At 37.1% G+C, this 21,626-nt stretch overlaps 1 protein-coding gene across 1 annotated transcript in view; it reads left to right on the forward strand.

The window, feature by feature from the left end:
* LOC131593076 (voltage-dependent calcium channel subunit alpha-2/delta-1-like) overlaps nucleotides 1-21,626 on the forward strand; it is a 362,152-nt gene that overhangs the window by 66,839 nt on the left and 273,687 nt on the right. Inside the window, exon 3 of the mRNA XM_058865274.1 lies at nucleotides 1,681-1,797. Coding sequence (XP_058721257.1) covers nucleotides 1,681-1,797 — 117 coding nt within the window. The remainder of the gene's footprint in view (nucleotides 1-1,680; nucleotides 1,798-21,626) is intronic.

The following is a 21,626-nucleotide window of genomic DNA, read 5'->3' on the forward strand; positions in this document are numbered from 1 at the left end:
GAAAGGAACTTTTTACAAGGACATGTAGTTACAGGATGAGAGGGAATGGCTTTCAATTGTAGAATAAAATGTCTTTATTTCCAAATTTCTTTGATTGATAATTGTCTTGTAGGACAGTTCTACTATTAAGATATGTACTAAAAAATCCCAAAAACCAACCCCCCCACCCCTAAAAATAAAACAAACTCAAAAAAACCCCACAAGCCCCTCAAAAAGAGATTTTTGGGTTTAACCAGAGATGAACTTTTTGTGTGGCTATTTTGAAAAGCAAGCACCTCAAAAGTATCCAAACTGTGATCTGAGTTGATTAGGATCTGTCACTTCATGTAGTAGTTTTCTGCTCATGGTGCACTGATTTTTTAAAATAGTTATTACTATATGAGGAATAAAGCCTATTCCACTTGCTCAGTTCCCGGTAGGAAGGAATGACTGTACTTCTGAAGGACAATAAACAACAAACTCAGACCCAACAGAAATTTTGTAAAATTCGCAAGCGCTGAGAAGCTGTGGCAGCTTATGGGACAAGCCTGATAAAAATTTGCATCTATAACTGTAGTTGTCAGAAAAGTTACTGTGGTACTTATCAGCCACAAGCACCAGAGACATACTGTGGAGGGTTTCTTTAAGCCTTAGCCCGAGAAAGCTGGCGGGGCTGGTAGGCTCAGTCTGCTCTGCAGTTTTTCGGCTCTCGTGCTGGATGGCAGCCAGGGCATTAGTGCTGGACCCGTTCCTGCCTGTGCCTGGAATCACTCCCTGGGAGACAGCACAGCCCCCACCAGGCAGTGCTACAGAGGCAAAGTACTTGAGTAAACTCAGGCCATCTGTTGGCTGCATAAATTAGTTTTACCCATTTGCCCATCTAGCTATAAGGTATCCACTTTTTTCTTTCTGTTTTTTTCCTTTTTTTTCCCTTCCAGATAATGTATTTTTTCTTTATCGAGTTCTAGTAGGACAGATATAGACAAATGGATTTTTTGCATTTTTTTTGTTTCTTCCTTCTTATGGTTACATGCTTTTCACTGTAGTGTCTTTGATTAACAAATAAAATTATCTGCTTTGGAAACAGTTAATGGCTCCTTAGAGATAACCTTTATTCATGACAGAGGAGAAACATTTGTATTTCCTCTCTTCCCCCTCATCTTTTTTCCCCATTTCCCCTTTTGTATTTCTGCTTTTCCCTTTTTTTTTCTCTTACTTGTTCCTCCTTCTCTTTCCTTGTGAATACTAATACTGTCATATGAATAAATAGATAGGGGACTAAACTGATTAAATTAGCATAACTTATATTAATTAATTCAATTGGTATGTTTGTTTTTCAGCTACCAAGGAAGAATTCAATTCAGCAATAACTATTTTATTTGAAATTCAGTCACTTTAAAGGATCTTCATTTTACTGCTTTCTTAGCACTCTCTGGGAATCAGATTCCTTGATTATTTTACAGTTGGTTAATTGACAAACTGGTCAATTTTAAAGATTTATTAAATGATTTTTAGCATCAGCTTCTACCTCTTAGACAAAAAGGTGAAGTACTTCTTTCACAGGGCCCATTTAGATTTTCCTAGCAGTACTCTTTATGGATCTCCAGTAGGAACAGACGACATCTTGATGCCTCTTCTGTCAAGTCACTTGGCTTATTTTGAATGTGTCATTTGATTTATTTCCATTTTTTTCTTTTGCAGATTTATTTGAAAAACACAGCATTGTATACTGTACAAGCAAACAACCCTCGTCAGCTAGTGGAAATTGCAGCCAGAGACATTGAAAAACTTCTAAGTAACAGGTCTAAAGCCTTGGTGGTGAGTACTAATGGGTTAAGTTTTCTATTTAGTATTTTAAAATATCTTTATTTACTATTGAAACATGCTTTCATTGTTATTTTTACTGCCTATACACTTAGAAGCAGTGTCAGTGTGATGTGTATTAGACATGACATGTAGAAAGATGGCTCCTGACTTCATGGTAAAAATGAACTAGTTTGTTGGCATAGGGCAGATGTTTATAATATTGACCGACAGATAGAAACCACAGCCAAGTAAGAAATCAAGTTATAAATAGATTGGAAAATATTCCTCTAGGTGACGCACATGAATGTTTATAACTTGAAGATCACTGTACTCTATAGTCAGCAATGAGCTTGGGGAAACAAGAAACAGGGTTGTTTTTTTTTTTCTGATTTGCTAATTTAACCTGTATTTCATTCATATTTTGTGTGAAGGCCATGCTTCATTGTGACCTCAAAATTCTTTATGCTTAGATTAAGAAGTATCTGTTTCTTTAAAGAGCTTTTGCCAGCAGTCCCTTTCTCTTCTACCCTGTAAAACACCAGGCCTGGGTAATTGCTTTTTATGGTTCCTACTCACACCACACTCACCAGTGTAAGAATTTAAAGTGCTTTTCAGAAGATACTGACCAAACACGCATGGAGGGATCTGGATGAATTAGTAAACATACTTCGTTCAGAATGAAGCTGTTAGAAATAGGTTTAAAGGATGTAAAAGCTGACTTGATTTTCTTGGGCAATTACATATCCACATTGGCTTGCAGATGAGTTTGGATATGTCATTTAAAGTGAAAGAGAGAAGAAAGAAGGATTAATTCACCTAACTGTAGACATCTACTCAGCTGGTTGTCCTAAACTCTTTTTGTTCAGTGGAATAAAACAGACACTCTTCAGTCAGGACTGACCTGACATTTTCTGAGTAAGACTTGAAAATGGGATGAACTATAGCCGAGAAGAACTTTCTTCTCCCTTTCTCAGCTGGAAAAGCCTCAAATCTAAATGCCTATATTGTAAATGTGTAAAGGTGGGGGAGATGAGTCCCACCCGAACAGTCCTTTCATCAGAACAGTTTCATGCAGCTGAAGAATCAGTGCGGGTGAAACTGCTGCTGCTGCCCTGAGGACTCACCTTCCTGTAGGCAATGAAATTTTGCACAATCTGTTGTCTGTGCATAGGTACCAGAAGAGGTACCCATTGTCCTGCCTTTGATTTTAGCAAGGGTTCATTCTTCCAGTTGCCTTGTTTACCTGATACACAACGTGCATCAGTGTTAATCTGGGCCAAAGCTTCTCTAATTCATTCAAATTACTGGAAAATAGGTCTGATATTCTTCTTGTTTTCCTGTTTTCCTTCAGTGGACTTGTGTTTATGTGGCATCCTGTGGACTTTGTACTACTGTTGCAAAATATCGTAAATCATTTGCAGACCTTTGAGAATACCTAATTTTCCCAAATTTTTCCTTCAACCAATGTAAGTTTGGCTTTTTTAAGTTATCACAACAAAAGCTTGTCTTTTCTCAAGACTTAAGATTGATGTAGGGTTTTTTTTTTAATGTGTGTGTGGTAGTGTGATCTTAAAATTTTAAGGAAATTAAAGAAGTATCTCATGCTTACTTTAAGAAATATTCCAGAACAGTTTTTCTGTGAATGTGGAAGAAAGGTGCTACTTTACTTCAGGCAAGCACGTGGTCATGTTTTGAAAAGGGCAATATGATTCAGTTTCCTGAGGGAAAAGATGACGAAATGAGGAGAACGATGGTCCTTTGGTCCAGTAACTCCTAGCAGCTCAGATATTTATACTGACTTTTCTCTTTGCAGTTATCCCAGATGTATACCAGAACTTTCAATGACTTCTGATTTTAAAACCTTCCTGTACTATTTTTTATACACAGGAGACACTCATTATCTCCTGCACCTGATCTATTGATTCTGCTAAGAGGACATCTTCATCTTCCACATATATTTCTCTTTCTGCTTTTTTCAAGGACTACCTTTATGCTGTCAGTTTATAAACTTTATGTAATGAGGCTGAATTATTTATCTGAAGTTTCAGCATTCTTAAATCTGATGGGTCACATTTTCTCTGAAATCAGGTGTGGAGTTGAATGGAAGTGTTACTAATGACTGCATAGAGGGTTTTATCTATGGGGCTAATATGACTCAAAGTGTTAATTAAGACCTGAATCCTGAAAAGAGCATGATGCAAGGGCATCAGACATCCTGCAGTGATGCCATGAGGAAGGTGTCAGTGAATTTCATCAACAGTGTTATTGTTCAGAGACTAGCATACCTCAGGGGTGCTATGGTTTCCTCTAGGAAGGAGACACAAACGACCCTTGGGTGAGGTTATAATAAACAAATATTAGTGGTGACTTATCTAATAATAAATTGCCTTCCCTTGAGCCATAAGAGCACCTTTAAATGAGAAAGGTCTGTTGCATTCTGAATCATTTGTGTTTTCATGTAACTGTGGGCTAGAAAAATCTCTAGCAATGAGAGTAAAATTACCAGGCAAATGGGTGTGAGCTGCTGATTGACAGAAGCTTAAAACTGGTGGTTGAAATAGGTACTTGGCTGAGGAAGGAGAAGGGGGAAAGCCCTGATCTGAGTTCACAGGGCTTTCCTAGGTTACTCTTACTGGGAAATGTGATGCATAGAAGAAAAAGTTAGGATAAAAAAAAAAATGGAAAATTTTCTAGCAAAGTGCAGTTGAGAAAGAGAGTAGTATGAGTAAGGAGGGAACCAGGCAACAGCCTTCCAGTGAAGGATGTCACAGACTGTCTTGCAATGGATCCTGGTGTTGAAATAGTGAACGTTTCTTTTATAGCTTATTGCTGTTTACTGTTGTGTATTTGTATGGCCTAACCCTGCTGCACACTCCCTACTTCAAATAATGGATTCCCATATGCAAATGGTCCTGCAAAGAGCAAGGAGTTAGACTCAATGATCTAACTTAGAATATTCTATAATTCTAGAATTTCATGATACTACGGAGAAGTTAATGTTCTGTCTCTGTGTACCTTACTAAATGGTGGGGACAGATGAGCTGTGCTACACTGCAACCTGCATCCCCAGGTGTTTGCTGGCAGATGGGCGGAGGTTACACTGAAAATAAATATTAAAATAAGGTGTCCTGCAATAACTATTGGCAAAACTCACAAAGCCTTTCCAAGGATACCAACAAACAGTATGCCTAGCCCATTGGGCTGTCTGGCACACAAATAGTTCATTTTTGATGGACTTAGCTGCAGTTTCAGCATTCCCACCCCATTCATGAGTGCAATAGATTTCTGTAGCTATGTAGATCATGCTAATATATCAGAACTTTTCATTCAAATGGAAAATTTGAAAGATACTAATACTTATTTTGTGAGTGTAATTAGAAATATTAAAGAGAGTACCTGCCATTGTACTATATTCCTAAAATATGGTTTGAAGAGTTACCAATATTTCCTCATTGACTATATAAAATTAAACCATTTAAAGTTATTAATATACAAGATGGATTAATAATACTTTTTTATTGCTCATGTAAAATACTGTAGTAATGTTAAGATTTTCAAAGATACTGATTTTTTTATCATACTTTAAAATTAGAAAGGTTTATTTTAAATACTTCTGGGGTTTTTTTTTCTGTTTATGCATTGTATCATGAGGGGAATGAAGTATAATTTTGTTTATATAACATATTCAACATATAAAAAGTAATATTGTAATATTTGGTCCAGTGCTGCACACCAGTTTAAACAGCAGCTTCACTCCTGTGCAGTATGAAGTTGGTAGCTGTGCAGCTCTTGGTCTTCCTCTCCCCATTACTCAGTAAATGTTGGGGAGCATCCTGGATCTTCTACAGCAGGCAAATCTGCAGTTTTACCACTTATCCTTTTTGCTCAGAGATTTGAATTAGATAGTATAGATAGTATGCAATTTGTACTTTTTAGGTAGAAAAATATTAAGAAAAGAAAATTAAATATAACTGATACCCAGTAACAGTCTTTTCAAGCAGGCTGCAGAAGTTTTAGCGATAATAATCAAAACATCCTGTTTCTTGCTTAGCTAAGATCCCTTTCTGCATTCAGAAATCATGTCATGTTTGACTGTTTGTGTAATAGTTTGAGATTAATACTATTTATCCTCCTACCCAAAACGGTAGTTTATGCATATTCCCTTGCAAGTCTTTTCCATAATAAAATACCTCTTTTTGGAAAGCTTCAGTGGCAGGATATTATTGTCAACACTATGTTGTACACTCACCGTGCATTTATTAATACACTTTTCTTCCATTACTGCCCAAACCATAAGGCAACAGCATAACCATTAGTGTAAAGCAAACATTCAAACTCCACTAAAATACATTTCACTGGAGAATGAGAGGCAGTCATATTCTCACTGCTGAATTCCTGCTGATGATTTATTTGTTTTGCTTTGGGGTCATTTGTGTCTGCTTTTAACTTACTGATGTTAAGGTCGCTCAAGGGAAGGCTCCAGTCGGTACTCTTGGCTTCTTGAGCTCTGTGTAGATAAAGATGAATTACGTGCACATTTGCACCTTATTGTCTAGGTTTCTTCAGGCATCTCAACCAGAGGCATAATATCTTCATTCACTCCTTGCCTTGATTTCTTAAGAAAACTGAGGAAGCTGAGTTTCCATGGAAACTGAGGCACAGATTGTGTGCTAGGAGACAGGTTCCCTCTACGTGCTGTTGGGAAATGTCCAAGGTGCACAACTGTGTCTCTGAATGAGGAGCTCAGAATGTTTATCTGCTGGTTAAGATGCAATTTCAACACAGCTGTGCAAGTGTGTCCAGATCTCTCAGTATTTCCCTGCCTGCCTGAAATAAGGCTTCAGTTTCTCACAATAAAACTGGGAAGCTTAAATGTGTTATAACATATTTTGAGGTTCCCAGGCAGAGATCCTGTGCACTTTAAATAGGTTTGGGAATTTTTGTGTAGCTTGAAAGACCTATAAAAGTAAAATAAGTTTTTCAAGTGTACTTGATACTACTGTTTTTTGAAAAGTATTCTCACTCTAGCTTGAATTTTGTTTTGATTTCGAAAAACAACCTAACATTCTTAAAAGCACCCTGGGACACCTACCTTCTGGTCTGATAATCTTAAATTGCCTATAGTAACAAGATAGCTTTCCATTCTTTAAAAATACTCTACAGATAAATTTGAGTTGTCCACTCATTTAGCAGAACTTTGACAGGATAAAGATGTCAAAGGGCAAAGGACAAGATGATGATCTCTTGGTTTTGGGCTCTGTTACAACTCAGTCACCAGTTTCCTGAGCTCCACTAAGAATTCCAAGGGGCCAAAGTAGTCATGTCTCATAGCTTAGTCCACCATTTCTGCACGATAATCTAAAGTTTAGAGCTGATCACTCTGTGATGCCTTGGGCCAGGCCTCAAAATTGAAAATATCTGTGAGTACATGTGGATACACATCTGGATATGAACACGGTTTAACAGGTGTGTTGAAATTGCTTCCAAACTATATTCCAGTGTCCCTTCAATTCCAAATGGTAAATCCATTTACTTTGATTCTCAGCCTGTGAGGGCTAAAGTCCTTGCCTGAAAATAAGGTCATTCTCAGTGGTATGGTTTGAGTTCTCCTAAAGTTGGGGCAATCTGTGCTTCTGACTTCCCTCATTACTTTACAGGGACACACTAAACACTGTGATTTTGTCATTAGGAGACACTTATGAGCTACATCTTGAGTTGATGGAGGAATCTGATGTTTCCTGTTGATTGTTACTTATGTGTGTGATATCCCATTGAATCCACAGTTTTACCCTTGTTTGCATCAGAGGTTAATAAAGATAAAATATCTTTGCCTTCCTCTCTTTCCTAGATGATTTTACAAATGTAAGCCTTGTTGAGAATTGATTTGAAAACTGATATCATTACAAAAAGAAGCACCACCTATGTCTTGGCAGATATACTACAATTCAATTTTTAATTTTCAGGTGTTTCTATTCCTTTGACTCTGCCAGTTACAGGCAGTGTTAGACAATTTCATTGCAAAGAGCTCAAGTCGGAGAAATTCAGAGAAGGAAAATAACTCGAACTGTACTTAGTCTCCCAGCAAACAACAATTTTCCACATTTTGTTAATATTTTTTTGTTAGTTCTATGAAAAGCTGTGTGCTATAATGAAGCTGCAGTGGACTGTATGTGATGGGTTGTTCGCCAAAATAATTTCAGGTATGAATTCTAGGAAGAGGAAGTCTGCAAAGATGGAAAAGAACAAATTAACTGGAGTAAATTACCAGTCAAAAAAGTGGACAGTTTTGTCTGTGCATACTTTTGTGTCATGCAGATAGGTTTTATGTTATTTTTCACTCTAATGTTTTAATTTTCCCCTTGAAATTGTTTGGCTGTGCCTGTTTCTTCTCATTAATATTTCAAAGTATTTTATTTTACTGGCTTTTAGTTTCAAGCTGGGTGTTGCTCTTTATCTGTAAGGAAAGATTACACAAAGTGTGTACCAGCATCATAAAGCAAATGGCTTTAATTGCAATGATGGTCCCAGAAAAATGCTTACACTTTGGAAAAATACAACTAAAATACAGTTTCCTGTGTCTAGGGACTGTATGATCATGTATGCATGCCATATGTTTTTACCTGACAATAAGTCTTGGTTCTTTAACTCTTTTCTGTTATCTATTTGGTAGAATTTTACATTGTTAGGACTCTAGGTGTATTCACATGTTTACTCTTTGTATCTCCATCAATTCTCTACATACTAAGCAGCTCACTGAGATGGAAAATTTTTAAATTTTATTTCTGGGTGCTTCCTGTATTTAAAATAGACATTATCATCTCCTTGTTGCAGCTGTAGATTTAGATTTCAGTCCATGGCTAGAGTTGGTCTAAATAGCTCCTTCAGATATGGCAGGAGCTTCGCAGGTGAGTTTAAGACTAATACTTTGCTGGCTTTGAAACTACCCTCACTGGAAATTTGCACACTATCAAGAGAAGTTTTACATATGCTCTTTTAGACTACAGTACTGAATCTATTAGCCTGTATGAACATTGTTTAAATCTCCAGATGTAAACGTAGTCTATTTTGAAAGTCAGCTGTGGTTGCTGAAGCAAATGCATTTTGGAATGACAGCTAGTGAGATGCAACACTTGTGAAGTCAAACATTTGTCAACTTTTCCACATGTCAGATGTTTGAATTTGTTTTTGCTTGTCTTGCCTAGAGTTTTATTTTATTAACGAAAAACCAGGTTGCGTGGATGCAACATTGTGCCTCAGAGGATAGATTCACATAACTCACATACCTTGCAAGGCATCATAAAAGTCTGGAAAAATAAATCAGAGGGCTTGCAGTGAAATTTCTTATGAATATTGCCTGTTCCCATGCTTTTCTTTTCACAGTTGATTTGCTTTCTGCAGCTCTTGTAACCTTGTTGATAGATAAAGAGGAGGTCATCCCTCCAATTTCCCATGTCCTCATAGATAGCCACAGTCATAATTTTGATTTCTGTGGCCCTGAGCTGTACATAGTGCTGCAATGGCAACAAGTCTGCGAGCTTAGAGAGACACCTGCTGAATCTCCATCCTGCCAGCACAGTGCATTGCACTTGGAGCTTTAATTGTGTCTGAGACAAAGAAAGCTAAAAGACCCTTGTGGTAAATAATATTATTTGATGACCAGCTTCACCATCTGACATTTCTTTCTCCTTACACAGTAAATTGTCACTGTTAGCATAGTTTTGTTGCATCTGCATTTCATATGGAGAAAGATAAGGAGCACTGATAGCTGTAGCAGCTCTTTCCCATTTAGATCCCGTTATATATTCATTTGCACAAATTCACTTACAGAGTAAATGTCCATGGTTAGTTCTGCAGGAGTTTTGTTGCAGATTTTTTACTCCCTGTGTGAGATTCTTCATGGATTTGTTACAAGCAGGTTTCTTCGTCTAGGTTTATGGATACTGAAATTTCATTTGTGAAAGACATTCTGCAGGCACATGACCTCATTAATGCCAGCATCACCCTAATCTGGGGATTGACTGTGAAAGGTAAAACACTGCTCAAACTAGTCTTGGTTTCTTTTGGTTTTAAAGTTTCTTTTTAGCGTTGGAAACTCAATATTTAAAATAAAACAATGCAAGCCAAACCTCTGTAGTTCTTTTTCTTGGATTACTTCCAGTTTTTGTCTCAAGGGCTTTGCTAGCCTTCTTACCCTCAGGCAGCTTCTTCTCATGAACTTATTTTCTGTGTATGAGCTTCTGCCTGATAGGCGAAGAGAACTGTTTTCTTCCTTATTTCTTGGTCTGATGGCTTCCATTCACATCATGCCCAAAAAACATGGTTTTTTTTTTATTTTTTTATTTTTTTTTTGTAAGACTGTTTTCCTCTGTGGCTAGTTGAAAATTTTACAGAAGAATATTTTTCACCATAAACAACATTTTTCAAATCGTAATATTACATAGAAGTAATTTAGTTTGTAAGTGTTGGCATCCATACCTTAGTGCTGTCTAGTCAACCCTCTCAAGACTCCTTATTTTTTCTTGAGTCACTACATTTACATTTCCAGCCACAATAAAAGCAAATTTAAAAATTTTTAAATCCTCTGTGAAATGAAAATTCTACTTACTTGGTGAAAGCTCTATTAAACATTATGGGAAGGAACGAAGTGCAAATGTTGTTTTCAGAGATTTCACATGCACATTATACATAAACTGTGGTACAACAGTTGTGTGTTGTACACAACACCAAACCTGCGTTCTGCCTTTGTGAGGCTTTTTTTTTTTAATTTTTCCAAGGACTGGGTTAAATTTGGGACTCCTTAATTTCTGTTGTCTTTCAGAATCTTTTCTTTAAGAGCATTGATACCTGGCTGTATGCAAGATTCCAGTATTTGTCTCAGTGGAATTCTTTGCACCCTTTTCTCGTCTTTTTCCGCATTCCCGATATTAAAAGCTCAGATTAGATTGTGTTGCTGCAGCATCACACTATCTCCTGCTGAATTGTTCATCCCCTTTGACTAAGTGTTTTCCAGGGTACCTGTGTCTGAGTGAGTGTTTTTTAAATATGCTACAAAATATGTATATTCCTGGGTTAGAGTGTTTTAGTAAATTGTCAAAACATTTGAATTGTAATTCAGTTCAACTTTCACTTCAGAGGGCAGAATTAAAGCACAAATGCAAAATTAAAGCTATGTTGTTTAAAATGGAACCCTTCCTAATTGTCATGTATGTGTCATGATAAAATGCTCAAATGCTTTTTCCCCACCTTTATGTGGTCAAATTTTTAGTGAGATGGAGCTCAGTGCAATAATTGTTACTGTGGTGCCAGAGTAAGATTGAATTTAGAAATGCCAGTTTTGACTGGTGAAGTATGCAGAAGTATCAGACCTTCATTAGAACTCTTGCTGCAATGAAAAACTACTGAATTGCATAATAAACATCAGAATCTGTCCTTTGCACAAGAAAAAGATAAATCCCCACTTTTGGGTTTGGATTTGATCATAAAATTTAATAAATTAGCATTCAAGAATGAGTAGTTGAACAGTATGTTCTTTCAAACAGGCTTTCTAGTTTTTTTTTTTTTTTTTGGTTGTTGTTTGTTTTTTTGTTTCTGTAAAGGGTAGTGTTTTCTGAGTGTTACAGTACGTATCTACAGCATAGTCATAATGATTTTTCTATAGCTGCAGTATCCTTAAATGCACTGTTAGGTCTGCATAACAGTGTGCTCGGTAGTGTAACCCATTTCCTGGAATATTTGAGGTTTTCTTCAAGCATTTTGGTAGCACACTTAGTGCCAGTATTTCAGGAGTGCAGTTAATTGGACCCCTCAGGAGAGAATGCAGGTAAATCTGGGCCTCTTCCAAGTAAGCTTTAAAGGGATCAGATCAGCTGTTTCCAGTCCTTGCTGCAGAGTTAGTTCAGGAATACTGAATTTCATGAAAGTATGAAGCAGTTTCACAGACTGTGTTCACCTGGCATCTTTCTTTCATGTTTTTCTTCCATATCAGTTTAAGGTGTCCACCTGTCACCTTTGTGGCACCTTTCGGGCTTTGTAGCAAAATTTCCATGTTTAAACGTTCCTTAAGAGAGCTCCTGTCAGCTTTCTTTGCAACACTGACTTTTGATGTACTTGTTAGTACAAAAGACAAAATTCCACAGGAACCCAGCAAGTTCTTTGTACCACAAGTCTCAGTGGCAAAGCTTAGAAAGCAGAATATGCTGAGGGGAAGTATAAACTGTTTTTTGCTATTTTCCCAAAGTCTAACTTTCTGTGAGTCAACTGTGAATTTGATGATAAACAAATGTTCACCTTCAAAAAGCTTTATTAATCAGTAGAGGCTGAGGTATTCTATATGTGTTTTATGTTAATCCTTCTGTTGGATTGAAAGATTCCCTTTGATGGGGAAGCTTCAAGAAACAAGGTGATGACACATTTTATGATGTGTCAATGTGATGAAGATATACGGTTTCTTCAAAGTCCAAGGGCTATTCAGGAATATTTTTCACCCTCATTTATGAAGCTGCTTAACAGATACAAATTGATGCTCTTCAACTAGATTCCTAAAGGGATCGGATTTATTATATATTGAGATTTCATTTATGGATTCACATGGAGATGGAAGGGATCCTCAGTAGACTCTCTATAAATCTCTCTAACTTGTCTCTTCCTACAGCACATTGGGATAGGAGACCTTGCATGAGCTCCGAAAACTGAAAAGGCTCCCATGTATGCTTGATTCTAACACAGCTGACTTCCCTCATGGAGTCACCTATGTCCAAATTCCACCTTTGGCATTTGAACATATGAGGAGCACAGCTGAAGGACAGATATATACGTGCTAAGCACAAGATGTCTTACATAGATGAAATTGAAAACCTCTGTCTGGAGTGTTGCATTTAGGTCAGTGATGCAAGATGACACTTTAATTTCTTTAGGATCAGAGACTGAAATCTTCTGCTTAGGATTGGTCGCTACAGAGATCTTGTGTGTTTTATTTTGTTTTGTTTTGTGTTGTTTTATTTTGTGTTGTTTTGGTGTTGTTTTGGTCAGAGGTTTTTTTTGGTAGGTTTTTATACTTTTAAAAGAGGATTCCATAACTCAGATGGCTGTCTAAGAAATCAGATATCTGAGATTAAATTTATCTTTTGTCTAATAAAGTTTATGTTAGACATCTACCTCTTAAAAGACTTCTTTGATGACTTAACTGCAAGCTAGATGGAATGAAAATGCCCTGCTTGTCCTTGGTTATTCCTTCATCTTACCAGTGCTAAGTCAGTGTGAGGGATGGAGGATTCTCAGAACTAGGAGGCAGGGTAGCACAGGAAGTCTTGGATCTTAGTTTATACAGCGCTCAGTTATGAGAGTAAAATATTTTCCTATTGATCCTGAATTGTTTAAAACATCATCACCACCTTCTTTATATTGCAAGAATCTTCAAAAAAGCATGGTAGTGGATCAGGAGGTGTGTGAGGCAGAGCAGCTCAGCATTAGGCCTGCAGATGGGTATTTGGAGCCTAAGTAACTGCTCTTGCCCTTCTGCTAATGCCCAAAAGGCAGGCATACAGTTAACCTAGGCAGGCCTCTGCTCAGCTTCTTTCAACCTTTAATGTTAGATTTTCCCCAAATAATGTTTTTTTTAGGCTATTGTCTCCTTAGTCTTTTTCTGGTCTCTTAATTTCTATTTTTTTAAAAAAAATATTGTTTTATTCTTTCCCTTTAAAATTATGTCTTTTATACCTTTCATTTACTATATTTACAAAATCTGCTAATATTTTGCAAACACAAAGCCAGTCAGTTTCTTATTTGAAGTTGATGAATGTGATCTTTCTCAAACAGAACGACTCTCAGTAGAAGGTGTAGAGCACTAGTTGTCAAGTGGGGTGAATGAATCCCCAAGTATGTTTCACAGGTTTGCATGAGATTGTAACTGTCAAATAAACTCACTTTTATTTAATATTAATTTTTTAATTGTTTAAAAGTCAATATCGATTTGGAACTAGTCTCACAAACAGAAATAATTTGGAAACCACTGCTGTTACATGATTACAGACTATAGCAAAAAGAAGTGTGATGACATGTAGTTTAGCTATGAGAAAATCCAAATTTTGTAATTTTATTTAATAGTTCTTTTAAGGTCTGTGTCTTGCATAAAAACACAGTTTGGGTGTTTTGTTCGTTTGTTTGCTCCTTTTCCTTTTCCTTTTCCTTTTCCTTTTCCTTTTCCTTTTCCTTTTCCTTTTCCTTTTCCTTTTCCTTTTCCTTTTCCTTTTCCTTTTCCTTTTCCTTTTCCTTTTCCTTTTCCTTTTCCTTTTCCTTTTCCTTTTCCTTTTCCTTTTCCTTTTCCTTTTCCTTTTCCTTTTCCTTTTCCTTTTCCTTTTCCTTGTCTTCCTGTAGTCCATTTAATTCCATACAAGCTGAAAGAAATACATTGTCTGAGGTTTTATCCTCTTGCCTATGTTTAGTTAACAGTGACATCATTAACCTATTTCAAGCCTGCCGTTCTTAATAACAAGAGACATTCTGCCAGTCTTTAGGTTCAGTATACCCTGAGACAAATATGCTATTTTATAGAATTGTTTGGGGATTTAATTTACTTTCAATTCACTTTTTCTTATTAAAACTTCCATCACCCTTCACTTGATTGTAATTAAAACTGCCCTTAGGCAATAAATTTTGTTCTATGCAAATATGACAGGTATAATTATGGAAAAAATCTAATTGTTCATATATTGCTCCTTTTCATGTAGTGCTAAAATAAGTGATGAAGTAATTAGATTTTTTCCCTTCAAATATCAGAACAAAAAAGAACAACAGAATTTGTACCTTGCCTTGAGCTTGGGTTCATAATGCACACTCCTGAGTCTATGAATTCTGAAATTTTTTTCAGAAAAAAGATAGGAAGTCCTTGGTTTGTGTACTCTTGAATTAGTACATGGAAAATGTCTCTGTGCAGTGGTGGGCTTACAAGAGCAGATTGAGGGCATCTGGGTTCGGTCCTGGAGTTTGGCAGGTCCAATGATGATGGAAAAGTGATGTTCCCCTCTAGATTCTTCCATGAACATCTTCATTGCATCTAGCTCTGATATTTCTAAGAAAATTGTATATATGTTTCTTAACATTTAGTCAGCAAACCTGAAATTGATCAGTGGTTATGTTGCAAGGATATTTGTTTATTTTTATGGTGCAACCTGTTGCAGATGTCAGCAGGTTGCACTTCTTGGTGAAGAGGACTTTTCCCCCGCCAAGAAGCTAGCAGGGAACACTTGCCAAAACTGTAAAGGTCATGAAGATCCTTTAGGTCTTGCCCTCTTGTACAGAAGCCCCTTACATAATCCTTCAGCTTCAATTGCTACTTGCACTCTGGCAATGGCCGTGTTCCTGCTCCTTTGCTCGTTATGCCGTCTCCAAGTTGGTTTGTGTTACAGCAGCAGTGACTCACTAATGCTCAGTCCACTGGAAAGTACAAAACAGACAGGCTCTGCTGCTAAATTCAGCGGCTATTCCCCGAGTACCTTCTCTGAGTCAGAGACTGTGCAGCACTGATTTTGTTTTTGCTGGATGCGTTTGGGCGGATGGTGCGGGAGTGGGCGGCGGTAACGCTCTCATTTCTGAGCAGGCAGTGAGCAATCCCCCTTGACGTTTGTTGTGCCACTTTTCCCACCCTTCCCCCCTTTTTTTTTTAAAAAAAAAAAAAAAGGTTTACATGCATTCTGGAGTTTTCAGGATGTATTTATGTTTTACCAGGTCTTTAAAAAAATTAATGTGAATGAACAGAAAATGCTAGAGGAGCATGTTTACCTGTTCCCAAGGTGATAAGAGCAGATTGAATAAAAATCCTAGGGGTGAGTGTTTTGAGGTCAATTTCAAATAGAATCAGCCTTTAGCAACACAGAATATTCTGATGTATGTAAACCATGTGGTCTCACCGGGCATTTCCTCAGCATTTCCAATCCCTCTTCTCTTCCACAGCATTGATGACATGCAGGACTTCCCAGTGGGTCAACAGAGCTGTCCTGCCCTTCTGGCCCTTCAACTATCCTTCCTACCCCTGCTTCCCACCCCAAAACCTGCATGCATCTTAAGGGTATTCCTTTCTTGACTAGGGGAGGGGAGTGGAAGTCAAAGGACAGGTGCATGACATTTTGCAATTCTAGGGACAGTATTTCATCTCATGACACATTTCATGGGCTTCAGTTCCATGTAAAAAGATGGCATCATATCCAAATGTAACATAATATTTGGTACAAATACGTGCATTTAATGAAAGTAAAAGAAATTCAATTTTAAAGTTATATTCTGAAAGAGTTTTCATTAAGAACTTATTGCTATTTTTTCTCCCAAAGCAGAAATCCAGGTGGTGTAATTTTACCCTCAGTTATTGATTTTGGTCTCTTCGGTTTTTTCTGTATATTTTCCCTGTACTCTGTATATTACAACCTCAACTCTTCATTTTCAAAATGCATCTTATTTTTAGGCTTTCATTTGCTAAAGCCAGTGCTTGCTACAGCTAGCCTTTTCATCTGCTAAGAATGTAGTAAAGAGGTGACTACAGAAGATGAAAATGAGGAAAAATTAATGTTATGAAGTACAAACTGTGGTGTAGCCTAACTATAACCATGTAGCTGGGAGAATGGAGCATAGTGCTACTACAAGGTGCTTTAACTTTTTGATTTTGTGGTTGGAACCTTTTAATGAAGCACATTTTTCTTTTAACTGTTGTTATACTGTTCTAATATTTCATAAAAGAGCTTTCTATATTTGCAAAAGATTCACATAAGGTGCATATTTGTGTAGGTAATTATTGCTGTACTGTAGGCAAAGTTTATGGCAGCAGGCTGTGTACCTGATTTTGTTCTAAATAAAGCATGGACTTAGTGTTAAGCATGTAATAGTATTAATGACATTTTTTTCCTTGAATCAAAGTTTATGGTATGACTTGGAATTGAAAAAAAAAAAAAATTCATGATAGTGAATATAATAATAAGCGTAATGGAAGCACGAAATACAATTATGTTCATGTGGTGCAAGGAAACAGTCTGTCATCTGGTTTATTCTGGACTTAGAGCTTCTGTTAGTTTCTCACTGAAATCTTACGTTAAATGTGCACAATATTTCTAAACATGTATGTGTGCAAGCAGTTTGAGTATTTCCTGCTTGGGATTATTTTATGCTTATTCACCTTTTTTACCTACTGTTAAGAAATTTACATGAAGCTTCTGCAAAATCATTTTATGAAGGAGACTCCTTTGGCCTTAGTGTTTAGGGTTTGGTGTTTTTCGACTGGGTGATTTTGAAGGTAGATGGGGATGTTTTGTTTCTAAATATTGGTTCTATTCAGAATTGCCTTTGCTATTAGTATAAAATTTCACTCTCAGGTTAAAGGAGGAGTGTGAGCAATGTATGTCCTTGATGCACTCAGGCTTTCTAAAGTGATATCAAAGGAGTTTATATAGTGCTGGTATAGTCTTGTCAGATTGTCAGGATCTAAACTGAACAAGTGGTTCAGAAATTTATATATATCACAGAATATCAGAATCAGCTGAGTTGGAAGGGGCACATGAGGATCATGGAGTTCAGCTCCCAGCCCTGCACAGGACTATTCCCAAGAGTCACACCATGTGCCTTAGAGTATTCCAATGCTCCTTGTACTCTACCAGGATTGGTGCTGTGACACTCTCACATTCTTTAGAGCAGGTTTGAGTTTGGAGGCTTGAAAAAGTTGCTATAAAACATCTCATCAACTTTGTGCTTCTCTTAGCTTCATCACAACACAATACTGTGCTTGTTTTTTCCTGGTTGTTTTTTGTTTGTTTGTTTGTTTGTTTTTGGTTTTGTTTTTGTTTTTTGTCTCAGTGTTTAGTAATACTGTGCATAGTTTAATGAATTACTAGTAAAATTCTTGGTTATGATGTTTAATTGAAATACTTTAGTTAACCTGATCCTCACTGTAACTACATCTGCATCAGCTATTTGCCATGGATTAGAATTTCCAGGAAGGACACAAAGGGGGCAGAGATTTGGGAACAAGATGTGCTTTAGCAGAATGCTTGACTACATGCTCTGATTTATTATTTAGCTGTGAGCTATGTTCAGTTCAGCAGGGGAGCTTTTCTTCCCGCAGTTCCATTGAGATCTCTGTGTCAAGTTACTCTTGTGCAGTGGCTTGGACATTGTTCCTACTTACATCCTGCTCCTGCTTCAACAATGTATTTTCAGTGGCCTCAATGCCTAGAAAAGACTGTTCTACTTTTGTTTCTGTGCTCTCTGATACCTAGTATGTTCACATAAACATTAAACTGCTGATATTTTCTTTACTGAGAACCATTGGTCAGCTTGAAAGCTACAGAATTCCATTCTATTATATAGAATTAGATTAATGATAGGCAATAACTATAATTAGGAGCTCTTTTACCATATCAGGGTAAACAACTGTCCTTTCAAATTGCATCTAGTCTTGGGAAAGTTTTCTGGTACATTTTTGATGTATTTCAGTAGGGGTCAGGCAGGTGAGTGGAGAAGGTAATAGGTATTGATGGAAGCAAGTTTTCATTTATTTCCTATAAGCAGAGTGTTTGCATGGAGCAATGATATATATCACCCTATACCAGAGGGATTTCTGCATCTGTGGAAGTCTCCTATGTTATGAATTAAAAAAACTGGATAGTAATCTTGCTAACTTTGTAAGTCACTTAGTGTAAGGGAAAGTGCAAGCAAAATCAATATACATAGAAATGCAAAGTTAAGTAGTATTGAAATTAGACTTTTTTTTGATCTGTGTTGAAAATCATTACAACATCTACATAAAAGTCTGGCTCTGATATTTTCCCAAGCTACTTTTTTATCTGCAGTTATAATGGCTGCGATAAAAACAAAGCACTACAGTAAAAGACATTGGAAAACTTTTGTGATCAGGAAATAAATTACATTGACAAGGGCTTGGCAACTGCTTAAAAACTGTCTCTAGCTGCTTTCTCAGCCCCATAAAGTTTTGCCTGGAAGCATTTCACAGCAGCCCACAGCATATTGAAGGTAGGGGACTTGGAGAACCTGACAGAGAGGAAGATTACAAATACTTTTCAATTTCTCACATTTTTCAAAATAAAATAAAATATACCACTTGTGCTCCTGCTGAACCATTGCTATGTTGTGGAGTCCAAGTGTGATGTATCTATTGCCTCTGCAATACATTTTAGAGCATCATGCAAGAAAGTATAAATCCCTGACACAGGACATGCCAGTCACAGCTTCATTTTTGCAGCACTGCCTATAAACTACCCTTGAGCTCACTATGTTTTTTTGTGATCTATTAAATGCTAAATACAAAATTATTAAAAAGCATTATTAATTTTGCTTACATTAATTTTCAAAAGAGAATGTTGTGTAGTTTAAGCTAGGAGTCTAAGCTAGGATTCCTCTGTGCCTGCTGGAAAATAGGCTCTGCCACAATGGACTGGAGGATTCATTCCACTTTCTTTCAGTCCCTTTGGTGCTATTTCCTCTTTTGCAGCAAAGGAAAATGTATGATCCTTTTAAATTTCTTCACAGCTTGGCTCCTTCTTGCTCATCTACCTTGTGAATTATTTTTTTTAATTCCAGCTGTGATCTGTAACCCTTTTGCACCCCTTGCAAACCCTTACTCCCTTTGAAAAGTGCAAGCTCATATGTTCAAGTATAAATACAAAATCTTTCATTTATTTGACAGATTACCCAAATTGTCAAAAATCTGCAACCCAGCATTAGTTTTCATTTGCATCTTGATGGGTAGCGGGCATCATTTACATCTGTATAACCTCTCTATGCTTAGTAGGTTTTCCAGAATTGTATTCTATTAACTGAGGACGAAATATGTGAAGTCCTGCCCATCAGAGATCAGTTCTGTCACTGGCAGAACCAAAGGAAGCATTATTTTTTGTCCTCTTCTATTGACTAATAAAGATGGTGCCAATTACAACACGATTTTTCATCTGTTATTGGCTAAATTTGAATGTGATTATTTTGTGTAGGTCTGGGTCAAGGCACTTTTATGACAACACCTTTGGACTTCTTGGGTGGTTTTCTGCTATGTATTTATGTGACATGAACCATTTGAGGCAAATTTAGAAGACTGTGAAAGGTAGCTGAGATACCTTCTTTGTAAGTTGCCAAAATCATACAATATGACAAGGAGTGGCTTAGGTTGGAAGGGACCTTAAGGATCATCTAGTTCCAAAACTTCCATGGGCAGGGACACATTGCACTAGATCAAATAATATGGATTTTATTTGGCAGTCCCACACATTGTTTTCAAGCTATTTTCATGGGAGAGAGTTCACCTGAAGGGGCTAAAAAGAAGGGCCAAAAGCCTTTTACCAAGATGAAACAGTCACATATGCAAGAAGTTACAGAATGGGATTTTTTAAAGTACTGAAGACAATTTGGCCTTGAGTGTTATCCTTTTCAGATGGAGGGTGGCATCCAAACTCTTCTTACACTTGTGCACATCATCAGATGGTTATCTTCAGAATCAAAAATCCTGGAAATCTGACCCAAACTACTTTGCAGGAACAAGTTGTGGTCACAAAACAAGGAGAGCTTATTCCCATTTCAAAAATAATAACGGTTTGCTGCAATTTTCAATTAAGTTCATGGAGCCATTGGATGTATTGTAATCCACTGGTACTACCTGTGGCATGGGTTACTATTTGAGAGTCAGGGTTACCTCCTGATGAGGATTTTGGTTTTTAGTCCCTTCTGAAGCATGCAATCCACAAGATGGATGATGCAGGGATGCATCTTGCACAGATGTTCTGGTCTGAAAAGGCAGAAAACAAACACAGAAACACAAACAAGGAGTGTTCAGCCGGGATTCAGCTATTTGAACTGGAAGGGATGAAAACATCCATGGGGCAAACACAGTAACAAGTGCTTCATATTGAACAAAAAAAAAAGTATTCATATTAAATAATAAAAAAAAGAACCAACTAAAAAAGATTGTCTGGATTTGCCTGCTTTATAGGAACTTAGCTAATAGCAAATCAGTCTCTCTAACAGAACAATCTATCTATGGCAGGGATTCAGGAAATCAGAGAAGGCTGCACAGCCATACACTAATTGATGTGCACATCAGACCTTGCTCTTGAGGCCATGTTCTGGAAGCTGAAATATGTATCCATGCTTATTGTTGGTGTCCTCAGATGAAGGTGGTATTTTACTGAAAAAGAAAAAAAAAAACAGTGTGTTAAAGGACAGGCTTAGTAAGGAGCAAATGAGTTGTAAATTAGTTGACATTTTGATGTTTTTGCCCTTCTCCCTCCCAGGCTGTCCCTGCTATGTCCCTGTGCTGCCCCGCGAGCTGGACATGCTGTGCTGTGGCACCTGTAGCTTGGTCAGATTCCCCCAGATTAGCCTAAGGGACATCCTGCCATCCTTCTTTGGAGGGAGGGGAGGTAGGATTGAGCATGTTTAAAACCTGGGCACATCAAGTATTTCTAGCTGTTATTTCCTCTCATTGTTTTTCTCTACATATTTTTCTTTTTCTCCTCTGTTTTGGAGGGGGTTTTGGTTGTTTTTGGTTTTTTTTTTCTACTTTGGTGGCTCTGACAACAGTCAACTGGATATTATGCAGCCTGAGGACTATATTTCTGTCCTACACCATTTGTATTTTCAGATTGCTCAAAATAACTTTACAGAGTGGATATGGGGAAAATGAGCTAATATTGTCATTTGGATGTTTCTCTTTATTTTAGGGAACAGCAAAGAGAGGTGGCATGTTCCCCTAAATGCACACAAATTGTTTTTATATATATTATTTTTTATGTCTAGTATGAGCTTATAAAATGAATTATTGTTGAAGATGAACAATACTTTTCACTCCTGTAAATTAT

This window comes from Poecile atricapillus, chromosome Z (genome assembly GCF_030490865.1).
Source record: "Poecile atricapillus isolate bPoeAtr1 chromosome Z, bPoeAtr1.hap1, whole genome shotgun sequence".
Taxonomy (NCBI): domain Eukaryota; kingdom Metazoa; phylum Chordata; class Aves; order Passeriformes; family Paridae; genus Poecile; species Poecile atricapillus.